This window comes from Lathamus discolor, chromosome 5 (assembly GCF_037157495.1).
Source record: "Lathamus discolor isolate bLatDis1 chromosome 5, bLatDis1.hap1, whole genome shotgun sequence".
Lineage (NCBI taxonomy): Eukaryota > Metazoa > Chordata > Aves > Psittaciformes > Psittacidae > Lathamus > Lathamus discolor.
The window spans coordinates 94,694,267-94,708,430 of record NC_088888.1 but is presented as its reverse complement, the minus strand read 5'-3'; the positions used below and the strand labels follow the sequence as shown (position 1 = coordinate 94,708,430).

Here is a 14,164-nt window from a genome sequence, read left to right as displayed (position 1 = left end):
ATTTGTAGGTTCTGTGCTAAAAGGATGATAAGTCAAAGCTCAAAAATCATGTGATGATGCTACCTAGATGAGAACAACTACTGCAACTACTTTTAATAGAATTTTTTTAGTATTTTCATGTTCTGCAGGTATTTTTCACTACAGGATTTAAAAATGAATATTGAGAAGGTAGTACCTCTTCTTGCACCAAGACAGTGTAATACCAAGGTAACTCTACTGCTCTGTGCTATTTCCACTAAGCTAATTCTGCAGGCAGTCTGGTGAATAGGTAATTCTACTGACTGAGACATTGTCTGTAATCTTTCAGGTAACGTGATGTAACGCTCATTTTTAGCTTCAGATTAGAATAGTACAGTGATGTAATGTGCAATATTACATCATACATAGTGATGTAATGTGCAATACTCACTAGGGCAGAGGGAGAGAGTGTGTGTGTGTGTGTGTGAGATTGAATGTCTCCACTGCAAAAAATTTGGAAAGATTAATCTGGGTGTTGATGTCTCAGGTGGAGGTTAATACTCTGGGACTTATAGATCCCCTCCCTTTGTATACACAGCAAATTCACTCTGGATTAGAGAGCTTTTTCCTGAAGAAAGCAATACAACACTTCATAGAAAGACTTCATTTAGGCAAAGCTGAACAAGAGGAAAAATCCCCTAATATAAGCAGCCTACAGCTGGAGTCTTCTTTGAAGAGGAGGGAAGAATGACAGTAAAATTTGAGCCCGAGTCTTCTCTATTCCTGAAAAGCACAGATTCCTGCTGACATATATCATATGTTCTCTCTCTTTTTTTTTTTTTTGAATATTTTGGTGGACAGGGATGCTCATCTAGCAATCACAGAATGGTTTGGATTGGAAGCGACTTTAAAGATTACCCAGTTTGAATGACCCTGCAATGAGCAGGGACACCTTCCACTAGACCAGGTTGCTCTAAGCCCCGTCCAACCTGGCCCTGGACACTGCCAGGGATGGGGCAGCCACAGCTTCTCTAGGCAACCTGTGCCAGTGCCTTGCCACCCTCACAGAAAAAAAAATCCTGGTACCTAATCTAAATCTGCCCCCTTTCAGTTTAAAGCCTTTATCTCTCATCCCTACATGCCCTTGTAAAAAGCCTCTCCATCCTTCTTGTAGATCCCATTTAGGCACTGGAAGGCTGTTCTAAGGTTTCCCCAAAGACTTCTACAGGCTCAACACCTCAGCTCTCTCAGTTTATCGTCACAGGAGAGGTGCTCTAGCCATCTGATTATCTTTGTGGCCCTCCTCTGGATTTGTTCCAACAGGTCCACACCATTCTTATGTTGGAGGCCACAGTGCTGAACACAATAAACAAGGTGAGATGCCCCTGCTGTGTTGCTACCCCAACAACATCAGTGTGGTCGAAGTCCCCCTTGAAGACCTGGGCTTGTGAACATGAGGTTGCTTCTGTCTATAGAGGGCCTCATCCACTCAGTCTTCCTGGTTGGGTCACCTGTACCAGACTCCTACTATAAGGTCAGCTGTCTCTGCTCTTCCTTTAATCCTGACTCCATAATCACTCACAGTCAGCAACTCATCCAGCCCCAGGCAGAGCTCCATGCAACTGAGTTGGGTATTGACATAGAGGGTGACACCCCCTTCTCTCCTGTGCCTGTCCTTCCTGTAGAATCTGTTTCCTTCCACTCCAACACTCCAGTCATAGGAGCCATCCCACATTTAATCTGTGTTTCATAGGAAAAACAATTTTTATCAAACTTTGTGGTATCTTTAGAGCATGCAGGAAAACATGAAAGAAAAAAAACTGGTAGGTTCCCTGGAGACCTTTTAAGGTCCTTTCAAACTTACTACATGGCCTTTTTGTGTAAAGTAGTAGTTTTAATCCTGCCTCAAATCTATTCTTATTTAATCACAGGCTCAACTTTTAAATACTACTGCACCGCTGCTACAGCATGCACAATTCTCCACATCAGATCTACAGTCTGGCTTTTTAGTATCACCCTAATCTTAATTTGGTTAACAAGTGATTTACTGGAAAATACCTATGCACTTAGCCACAGAGATCAGTCTGAGGCATATACATGACCATGGGAGTGATTTTCACTTTTTAATTTGTTATTACATATACTGTCAACAATACTGACCAGATCCAAGAGCACAAACTATATTCAACCTCACAAACCACCCAGAGCTCAGACAGATGTACATTAGATGTTTAAGTTTTGTGATACTCCTTTGAACTTTAATAGATCATTTCCACCTTTACAGACGTTTTCTCAGACATATTAAAATCATAGAATCATAGAACAGTTAGGGTTGGAAAGGACCTTAAGATCATCTAGTTCCAACCCCCCTGCCATGGACAGGGACACCTCACACTAAACCATCCCACACAAGGCTTCATCCAACCTGGCCTTGAACACTACCAGGGATGGAGCACTCACAACCTCCCTGGGCAACCCATTCCAGTGCCTCACCACCCTAACAGGAAAGAACTTCCTCCTTATATCCAATCTAAACTTCCCCTGTTTAAGTTTTAACCCATTACCCTTTGTCCTGTCACTACAGTCCCTGATGAAGAGTCCCTCCCCAGCATCCCTATAGGCCCCCTTCAGATACTGGAAGGCTGCTATGAGGTCTCCATGCAGCCTTCTCTTCTCCAGGCTGAACAGCTCCAACTTTCTCAGCCTGTCTTCATACGGGAGGTGCTCCAGTCCCCTGATCATCCTTGTGGCCCTCCTCAAAAATTATATTGCACAAGCATAAAAAAACTTGACTCCAAGGCAAGCACCTGCAAGGCACTCCAGAGCTCTGCAATAGGGATATATCCATCTAGTGACCAAATTCAGCCTTGTGTGCTGTGAAGAAGGTACACACCAACAGAGGGAGCTGGGACAGGATCAGAGATAGATAAAACATGGCAGGTGATAAACATTTTTCCCAAAGTGGCAAGTCATTTGAAAAAAGCTCTGTTGGGCAGGCTTCCTGCCGCTACCTGCCCAGCACTCAGCCTCTTTTCAAAGATTCATTTTTGTTCAAAAACACCAAGGGTAAATGCCTTTTCTTCCCTCCGTGCTGCCAGTTTTTACAAACTGAACCAGCTGTTCTATAGCCCTGCTACAGCCTCTATTGTCAGCCTAAATCTAGTCACATCATCTTGCCTTTAGATGATGATGAAACAGTGTCTTGGCTGGGGAAGATAAACACTTCCATGTCTCGGGATAAACCATCTGAGTGTCCTACGCATTGGTCTTGTCCAGAAGCACCTGTGCTCCCGTCAGCTGGTGGAATTTCAGGATGGGAAATGGCCAGCAGCCTGCCAGGAGCAGGGATTCACTCTGTGCAAAATGCCGCTGTGGTTAGTGCAGAGACATCTGCTGATTTATTGGCTCAATCCCCACCCAAATACTTCTGACAAATATCACAGCAATCTCTGATACACACTTCTTAACTGATGCAAACAACTCACAGACCAAGTGACCTTAAGGTGCTTTCCAACTCAATCATTCTATGACATGATTCTCTGACATGATATTCACAGTAGGGATGAGATGCCACACCACTCTTGAGTGCAGCCCCCAAGCCTTCTGCATTGGAGTAACTGTGCCAATTTGAGTATAGGGAAGTGTCAGCATCAGGCCGTTAGTCAACAAATGATGAAAGTGAGGGCGAGAAAAAAATGTCTGTATAAGCAAGGATGCAGAAAGAGAAGCCCTGATGGCTTCTTCAGTTTGAGAAATAGAATATGGTGAATACCCTTTGAGACACAGCAATGAATGGCTGTGGAAATTCAAGCAGGACCAAGCAAAAGGAACTAAATTAAACTGAAAAAACATGAGTGTGTTTCCAGTTGAATGTCTTAATAGATAAGGCAAAAGCAATGAAGACTTTATGTCTACCCTTTAAAATGGTGGGTTGTTGGGTTTGTTGTTTGTTGGTTTGTGTTTTTTTTTTTTTTGAGGGACTTTATAGGCACATTTATATAAGTGTGTACTGTAAAATATATAGAAGATGAAAAATTTTTCTTCAGAGAAATCTTTCTCATCCATAGATAGAAGGAAATGGCCAAATGAGATAATATCTTGCAGTTCATGCATATCTTCATACTAGAACAGATCTTTCAAGTGGATGTACATGTAAACATGTTTTCATGTTGGATTTTTACCCCTCCATTAGCTTGCATAAGCTGTTTGTTCTCACTTATTCAGGGCTGCTATTGGTAGAAACACACAGAATAAACTTTACAGAAAGAAATTTGTTTTCAAATGCCAACATATGCAGGATGCAACTCAAATATTCAGGAAGAAAAAAAAAAAATAAGTCTTCCCTTATATGGCTGTTTGAGAAACATTTATTCTATTTCAGAACAGAATTAATATTTGAGTGGGAGGACAATGCACCTGCACACAAAGAACCTTTCATTTTCACATGCAAAACATTATGCAAACAAAAAATGAACTAGTTTTCCCAACACCTAAATGAAGATGGGCAATGTTAATCTCATTTAGTAACATCACAGAAGAGGGAAGAGCTGAAGGCTCTGGATCAAGTTTAGATTTCACTCAGGGTTCTGCAGTTCCCACCTGTACATTAATTACACTGTAAATAGGTGAGTTTATGATTTAAACAAGAACTTTCATCATCACAGCACCCACAAGACAAGCCACAGCCCAGTTAGCTATATGATGTGTGATAATAACACATAGTGACCGCTAACTGTGAAGCCCCTACGACACATCACATGTCAAGATTAGCACCAGTTCTCTGCTAAGGTTTGGGGGAAGTAAGCAGAAGCTTACTTGTGCTTACTTACTAGGGACGTGTTCCTGCCCATTGCAGGGGGATTGGAACTAGATGATCTTAAGGTCCTTTCCAACCCTTTCCAACTATTCTATGATTCTAAGCGGCAAGTGGTAAGCTTTGCCAGCAGCCGGTGGGAAACAGGAAAACACTACAGCTACTAAGAAGTACCTAGAGTTCTACAAAATCCCACAAGCCTTTAGACTTCCCCCTCCCTCCTGTTCCAAAGCAAGCAGAGCATCTCCTCTCAGTAGAGACAGGGGACAGCCTCACCTCAGCCTGATGCTCTCCTGCTGAGGCAGGCTCCCCCTGGTAAGCAGGGACAAACCAAGTGGGATAGGGAAGGCACCTAAGCCCACCTGCTCCAATCCATGCTGCTTTTGGTGTCTGCTTTGCCCAAGGGCAAGGAGAAACTGCCAATGTCTCTGCCTTATTTGGAGTGATGGATAACGTTAAGTAAATCATACTTTTTCCTGTCATCCAGCTCAGAGGCCAACAAAGCTCTGTGTTTCCAGTCAAGCATGACAACAGGGGAGAGAAAATAAAGAAAAAAAAGATGCCTGCTGCCAGTTACAGGCAGGATATTTTCCTTGCTGATCACAGGGTCCTCCTTTCAGGTCTCCAGCCTATGAAGAAGCTCAGTTAGAGGAATGACTAGAATTAAATAGACATATGAACAATTATAAATAACCAGGATTGCTGTATTTGCCTAAAGAGGGCTACTGATAGCAGGAGAGCCTATCACCATCCTACTGTTATGCTGCTCGAGGAAGAATACACTTAGAGAACTAAATCACCAGTTCTACCAAACTCAGAGGGACACCTAGATGTCCAGGGAAGATTAACCAGCTGTCTCAAGGGCTTAATGTAGAGCTTGGGGGTAAGAAACAGAGTATAACTGTCTACTAAACAGATAAAGAATTGGCATAGCAGTGTTAGTTTCAAACACCACAAAGCTGATCTACATGTACACAGCTGGACAACAAAACATCACAAACAAGCAGCAGAAGGTAGGTTAGTTTGGTTATCTTCTTTCTGATTGTAGAACCTCTCTCTCGCTCATTTCTAAATAGCAGTCTTTCCTTCCATTGGTAAAAAGGAGGTTACAGTTTAATAATCAAAATAATTTTTTCCAATCAAAGACAATTTCTTTCTCAGGCTTCATACTTCTTCTAAATATTTGCTTCCCTGAACTGCCCTACTTGACTGATTTTAAATTTGAGAAAGGTAAGCAACAAAGCATCCAGTACCAGAATGATCAGCACTGCATAACATCCTGAAAAGAACTGAACAACCTAATGTGAAGAGGAGCTTAGCCTGTCTTCAGCAAATGTGGCATTAGAATCATAGATTAGTTAGGGTTGGAAACTACCTTAAGATCATCTAGCTCCAACACCCCTGCCATGGGCAGGGATACCTCATGCTAAACCGTGTTACCCAAGGCTCTGTCCAACCTGGCCTTGAACACCTCTAGGGGTGGAGTACTGTACTTGCAAGACATTATTTGACACTTTTATCCATCTATTTATACATATATAAATTATGTAATAGATATGTACACACATACATCTAATCCTGAACCAGAACAGATTTAAGCAACTATCTGGCTGATTTCCATACAAGAACATAAACTGGAACAAAGCCTGTTGTAACTTTAGTACATATAAAACTGGTAACACATCAAGGAAACATCCTGTCCTTTAAGACACATGAGCATTTCATTACAGAATGCAAAGTGGTCAGAATCTCAGGCGGAAATTGGACTAGAATTGCTCTCTCCCTATCTCCTCCCCTGCCCAGCCCCCCCCCCCCCAAAAAAAAGCAAAGACATAATAACTGGAAAATTAAAATGACTGAAATAACTGAAAAAAATTGGTGCTCTAATTATTGCAAAACAAATTAAACAAAAAGGAAAAGTGATGCTCTGCTTGTTTCACTCTCCTTTTCTTCTGGAGAAGATAAAAGTTTCATAAGGAAAGCTTTCTGAAGAAAACACACAAAATCAACTACTTCTGGTAAGGCAAGCAACTGATAAGTGATGATCTTGAAATGTAGGGTTACTAGCTGTGTACTGTGTGCTATTTAAGTAGGGAAAACTGAATTAATAAAAGCAAGACCTTGGTCCAAAATTTGTAGAGCACAGTTAAGATTCATCCTATTCCTAACAGGATTCCAGGAGAAAAGAGATACTAGCTTGCCACTTGACAATACATGGAAAAAACAAACAAAATGCCAGCAGTAGATAGCTTGCTTCCCTTTCTACTCCCTAGACTTTTGTTCTTCTGATACCCCAAGCAATCCAACAACGGATACATTCCTAATGGATGAGATATACAAAACTTGAGAACTCACAGCATTGTGTGCACATTAACGATCATAACGATAAAAACCATAATGGAGTATTGTGCTAATAGCCACAACTGGCAAAGTAATACGATGGGAAATTGTAGCGTCTATGCCTTATCAGCAGAGGAGTGGCAGTCTGCTCTATTCAATCCATGAGCAGCTCTGCCAGAGAGCAAGAGGAAACAGTGTCCCCATTCTATCTTCCTGAATAGCAATGTTGCGTTCCTGGATAAGTGTCAGGAAGAGACAATCCTTCATGAGATCTCTACCACAGCACTTCTACGGTTGCAAAGAGTGAAGACTTGCAGACAAAAATATTATAGGACTGAGAAATCTGCACATTGATCTAAATTTTGCCTACACACCAATAGCACTGAACTTGAAAAGTCTCTTTGCAATACATACTCATTCTTTCTCAGCTTGCTGTGATTTAGGCAGAAGAGCTAGAACTAGGAGCGAGAGCTGCAGCAAAAAGTTTCACACACTTGTAATGAACGTATACCTTTTTCTTATTTGCTCATGTCACTGCAGAGGCCATTAGTTACCTCAGATCACTTACATAAAAGCAAGAAGCTGGGAAAAAATTGTGTATTGGTCAATCAAGAACAAAACAGAGATGGTCAAATATTTCTCCAATTATATTTCCACTTAGCCTAGTATAAGGTACTGGATCTACTGTACATAGAGACTCCATCCAAATATTGAGTCAAGAGTATATTTTTTTTCTCCTATTGCTTTTTAGTAACTTCTCATTTGGCTGTTCACAAAACACGGTTCATAGTGAGGACTGCAATGGTGATACCCAGAAACAGCACGTTTCTCAAAATCACGACTGGAGGAACATCAGTGCATGGTTGCCACACTCTTCCTTAACCACTGCCTGATTCTTTATGGAAGTATTTTCTTACATAATTTAATAACTAGCAGGCTGTCCACAAGGTAGAAAAGGAGGCAATGGGTTTCAGTCATGCTGAATTCCTGGGCTGTAACAGGTTTATAGCTATTGCTGCTTGTAGTTACTGGGACTGATTCTTATTTCTTCCCACCCCCCTCAATGAAAGCAAGAGTAATACTATTATTAATTCACAGGAAAACTCTAGGGTAAATAATTTTTTCAGGGCACTCAGATGTCACTGTAGTGAAGCTCATATAAATGGTAGACAAAAGTCAGACAAGGGGGCCTATAAAGAGTCAGACAAGGGGGCCTATAAGGATACTGGGGAGGGACTCTTCATTAGGGACTGTAGTGATAGGACAAGGCATAACAGGTTAAAACTTAAACAGAGGAAGTTTAGATTGGATATAAGGAGGAAGTTCTTTACTGTAAGGATGGTGAGGCACTGGAATGGCTTGCCCAGGGAAGTTGTGAATGCTCCATCCCTGGCGGTGTTCAAGGCCAGGTTGGACAGAGCCTTGTGTGGGATGGTTTAGTGTGAGGTGTCCCTGCCCATGGCAGGGGGTTGGAATTAGATGATCTTGAGGTCCTTTCCAACCCTAACTATTCTATGATTCTAAGGTATGCTGATTTACTTAAACAGGTCAAAGCTGAATGAACCTTTCAAGACAATTAAATACAAGGAGTAAAAATGGACTGATGATTCCACCTGAATATAATTCAACACAAATAAATAACATCACCACAGTAAACTTACTTACGCCACATCCTAAGAACATGTTATTGGCAAATAATATCTATGACAGGTTATATCTTTTTGCCGTTTTGTACCCCACCCCACCCCCCATGTCTTCTCAATAATCATAAAAAAGTAATCTATTATTTAAAATATTTCACAAAGCTGGTGACAGGGTTGGAAGTCATGTCCTGTGAGGAGCGGCTATGGATCTTGGGTTTGTCAGATTCGGAGGAAAGCAGGCTGAGGGGTGACCCCTTTGCTCTACACAGCTTCCTGAAGAGGAGATGTAGAGATGAAGGTGCTGATCTGTCTCCCTGGTGTTCAGTAACAGAACACATTGGAATGGTTCAAAGCTGCTGCAGGGGAGGTTTACACTTAACATTAGGAAGCATTTCTTTACAGATAGGGTGGTCAAGCACTGGAACAGGCTTCCTAGAGGTGGTCAATGCCCCACGCCTGTCACTTTTCTAGAGGCATTTGGACAATGCCCTTAACAACACACTTTAACTTCTGGTCAGACCTGAGGTGGCCAGGCAGTTGGACCAGATGAACATTTTGGGTCCCCTCCCACTGAAAGGATTCTATTCTAGTCCAGTTTAAAGGCAGAAAAACCCAAACCAAACTAAATCCAAGCCACTGATAAAAAAAAAGTGTGAATAACCTTGCTGAGGAGGTAACTGTATACAGCAGTATACTGAAGCACTGAATAATTTTTTTTCTTTTTAAACAGGAGAACTGAAAAAGTTTACTTGCTAGCATTTGTGCCAAGTATGCAGCAACAGTATTTATTTCCACTGCAGCATCAGTACTTCAGGGTGAAACCCACTCAACAGAAATGCACATGATTTCTGCAGTTAAAATTGTGCAGTTTCTTATGCCAAATAAAAAAGTAAAAACCAAACTCACCAGGGTACAGAAGATGCATTGGCATTGTGCTATTGTTGTCATCTGCTCCACAGGATATTCACCAAGGCAGAGCTTACAGGACACTAATGGGTCAAGTACCAAGTCCCAGGTAGGCCTATATCTTGCTGTAGTCATTGCAGAAGAGTCTGAAAAGCAACACAGAAGTAAAGATACTCTATCATTTCCTTATAATGATACAGTCCATTTCTGCCATTGGTAATCTCATTATCAGCTGCTGCCTTTGAGGAAAAAAACCCTATAAACAGCAGCAGCTAATTTGGCAGTGTCAGCACTTGCAGTAGGCTATATACCCCCTGTCTGGTAGAACATGCATACTGAAAGCAAAAATGGGAAAAAAGCCCACATAATACACTGACAAAACATGACAGCAAGCAGGATATAACCTTGGGTCACAGACTTTTGTCCGACATAATACATACCAAAAACTCATTCCCAATTTCTGTCATTTTTACTAGTAGTTAAAATTACATTATAACCAATAGCATTGATTACCCATCACTTAAAATGCATTCCTTAGCTCCCACAACTCCAGCTATCCAGGCAACACAAGGTCTTTCACAAACCAAGCATCTATTATGCCCCTTTTCCAGCCTGATGATATTGCAACTCACAGAGCCAGATATTTTTGTTCCCAAGAGCATGACAGATTGATCAGTTTGCTAAGTTAATTTTAGAAACAATGAACACTCTGAGTACACTCAGTTTTAGCCTGCATTTTTCCTCCAGCCTTGCAATATGCCAAAAGCACAACTTTGTTGTAGTAACAATCAAATGGGGCAAATACGAACACAAAGTGAGCTATCAAAAGAGGCTTTAATGCCTATATATCACCTTCAAGACAGCAATAGGATAGGACCATGCAAAGCATCTTTATAGGTTTCAGGGCCCAGATGGAGAGTTGTCAACTGACTAAGCAGAAAGAAAATCTCACACATAACAAGTGTATTCCCACAAAAAGGAAAACTAATATACAAGTTACACACTTGGGGGGTGGGGTGGGGGTGGGGGTTGGAGCTAAACAAACCAAGAAACCAAATGTTCCCGCAAATATTTTAAGTCACTTACATTATCTTAACACCATATTTACTAGTATTGTTTTGCCATTGTGACACTGACTTTCCAAGTGTGAGAAAATTCACATCCTGAGGTTACCAGGCAGTCCACAAAACTCTCACCTCCCTCATTCTCAAAATCAGTAGGTTCCTTACCTTCCCCACACCAGCAGTTCCACCACTTCCACCATGATCACAGGTTTTTCAGTGGGTAGGTTGTTTTTCCTTTTTTCCTTCTTTTTCTTTATTTCCCCCTTCATTAGCACTTGCATGAACTGCTTATATCTAAGTTATATTACCCCATCTTGTAATGAGATGAACTCCAGAACTACAACGAATTGATGTTTATTAGACTAGGTCTAGGCATGTGTTTAAGCAAAATGTGCCCCCCCCCACCCCGCGTGCCCCCCCCCCCACCCCGCGTAATCAATTGGACAGTTCAAAGGCATGTTTGTGAAGTCTAAAACTTTGATAATCTATTAATCGTGGGCATGATTTCAGCAACATGTCCAAGTTTTCCAAAACAGAGTGAAGATTTTACGTTAGCCCTCCATTCAGTCTAAATCATCAGAAGATGCCCTTCATAAGGCACCTAAAGGACACCAAAAGAGCAGAGCCCAGTCATACTTATTTCTAGTGCAGCCATCAGGGAGGAGAGGAGGAGGTTAGAAAGATTAAACATCCCATTTTCAGGGATGCTCTGGATCACTTCCCCTGAAAGCCCACCCACAAACTCCAAACTGTTTCAAAAGGAAAAGATGAAACTGTCTGCAGAACAGTAGATGAATAATGGCTTCACATCACAAAACAGACGTGTGCTGGGCAGTCTCTTCTGAGACATGAGATTCTGACACAGTGATATGAATGAAACCCCAAGATTTTTAAGGCTATTAGACTGCTGCTTTACTGTCAATTGACACTACTTTTTCATTTAACACAAAAATATCAGCAAAACCAGTTTTCTAGGTTTATCTGACTATTTAGAGGTAGACTCATGAAGTATTTAAGAAGCAGCAATCTGAACATACCTGAACTGTTTGTTTAGTTTGAGTGTCCTTTTCTTGCTCTGCCCAGTTTATTGCACATCTGTTGCTTATGGCAGCAAACATTAAATTAGCAGATAAACAATGAAGAGGGATAAATCTAAGGATGCATTAGCATACATCGGGCAGACCAAAATCCTAGTAGGTTTTATGGTGAAGATGTGAATAAAGGGGAAAACAACCCCTCTGCTCCAAGGCTTACACTTGTTTGCTAAGGACTTTCAACAGAGGCTTAGCAGTATTACATGGCAATTCCTCTTCTGCAGTACAACTATAATGCAGGAACACCTCATTTAGAAATATTTCCCCTCTTTGTCTTCTACAAAACAAAAGTGAATTAAAGTGAAATTTCTTTCAAGCTGGCATCCAGTAGGCAGGAGAAATTGGCTTCCCCATACAGTTGGCATGTAATCCATGAGGAACTCAGCCACGGTTATAACAAAGTAAAACCTAAATGCAGCCTCAAATGGCAGCAGACCCATGCCTGCTCAGCCCTCCTTGCCAAACTCCTTTTAATAATGAGATCCTGCATTCACAGTGGGGCAGGAGGGTGAAGTATCTATTGTAACTAGAGGCATTAAAGCAAAGATCAAGAAATTTGCCACCCAGACTTGGAAAATACATACAGAAAGTTACCACATCCCAGTGGAGAATCTCTGCTGGATATCCTTATGAAGGAACAGAGAATAAAGCTTTCCAAAGCACACACTAGATCTTGCTTCACGACCACCTGGTACACTACTGCAACTAAATAATAAGCTTTTGTGCTTACAGCATGATGCTCAAGAAAGCTTTTTTTTTTAAAACCAAACCAAAACTAAACAACAAACAAAAGAGCGGAGGAAAAAAACCACCCTCTGTCAAAACCAGATTAAGACTCCTACTGTTCCATAGCTGTGGTCTCTTATGGCTTCAGATTGTATTCTCAGACTTCCCAGATATATGCAATAATTTAGTGACAACAAAGTAACAGCAAGAAGTAGAAAAGGCAACTGAAAGGAGCTCTAGAGGAACAAAGTATTGAAAAACATGCATTGGTGTGCCCTCATGCTGAAGACCACCAGTTACAGCACTAGTCAGTAGGAAATACTGCCTTGTGGTTTGGCTATCTGCCAGGAGGACTCAAGAAATGCAGCTAGTAAGGACAAAGATGTACAGTCCACCTACTGAACAGGTCTTAACCCAATAAATATTTAGTTCATTAAAGATTTAATGTTGATTACCACACTCAATACAAACATCAATACTTCACAGGCCCTTATAACAGATGCATCAAATCAGAAACACAGAAAACCAGAAGAGAAGTCGGTTGACAGTTCAGACTCCAAACTCCACTGCAGTCAAGGTCAGTCTCAATTACATATTTTTGAAGACTGTGGTTTACATCTGGTAATACCAAATTTGTAAAAAAATATAGCACATCATTTTCTAGGGCAGCATCCCAAAATGAGCTGGGAGTGTGAAGCACAGAAAATTGCTTTAGTAATAGCTTTTCAGAGCAGGCTTTTCATAAATAATCAGCAACCAACTAATGACTACTTAATTCTGGTACCATGTGCATGTCCACGCAAAAAAGGAGCCACTGCATAAATAACAGAGAAGGGACTGAAGTTTTGCTGCTGTACCAACACTTTAACATATTTTAAACATTATTGTTGTGTGTTCAGGAAGATGGGTATGGAAAGGAAAGGGAACTTTCATTATTTCTGCACAACAATAATTCATTAAGTGAATACAAACTGGATTTCTGAACAGTAATCCTTTACTTTTTGCTCCACCTACACAGATTACATTTTCAAGTGAAAACAAATGGCAGACTTGATCTCTGCTAAGTCAAGAATAGAACAGTTCTTTCTTTCCAGGCTTCAAGAAGTTGCAGAAAACAGTGAAACAGAAATACTGGGAAAACTGTAAAAACTGAAAATGGGAAATAATGCAGCTTTCTTCTATGTAAGTCATTTAAGAAATCATAGAACAGCACTATTTTTCTTACTGCACTGTAGTCAAATATTTCATGGCACTGCACAGTCAAGCTACAGTTACACTGTCAGCACTTCACAGATAGGTGACGAGCTATGTCAGAATAAAGTGACTAGAAAATATGGTTGAACAAAAGTCTTACACAGCATGCTGGCTCTTTTTCATCCAGCCAGACTTAAAATAGAGCTTTCAACAGAATCTAAATTTCACCTTTAGATCAGGGATGAGTTTAATTTCTAAATTAGGGGCTTCAGTCCCTCTCGCAGTAGACAGCAAGTGAATCAGGTACACTTAAGTCATCTGCCTTACAGAGTTACCTTAATCTGAATTTACCTACATGATGGAAAACAGATCTTTTAAAAGTCAGAGATTTAAATAGGATTTAAAATTGATTCTCATTCCTGTTAT

At 40.9% G+C, this 14,164-nt stretch overlaps 1 protein-coding gene across 2 annotated transcripts in view; it reads right to left on the bottom strand.

Moving 5' to 3' along the window:
• The window catches only part of RNF144A (ring finger protein 144A), a 67,070-nt gene that overhangs the window by 18,629 nt on the left and 34,277 nt on the right, over positions 1 to 14,164 (bottom strand). For both annotated transcript variants that reach the window (XM_065681580.1, XM_065681579.1), the window contains one exon: positions 9,661 to 9,806. In XM_065681580.1, the coding sequence (XP_065537652.1) occupies positions 9,661 to 9,795 (135 nt within the window). In that variant the 5' untranslated portion in view covers positions 9,796 to 9,806. The remainder of the gene's footprint in view (positions 1 to 9,660; positions 9,807 to 14,164) is intronic.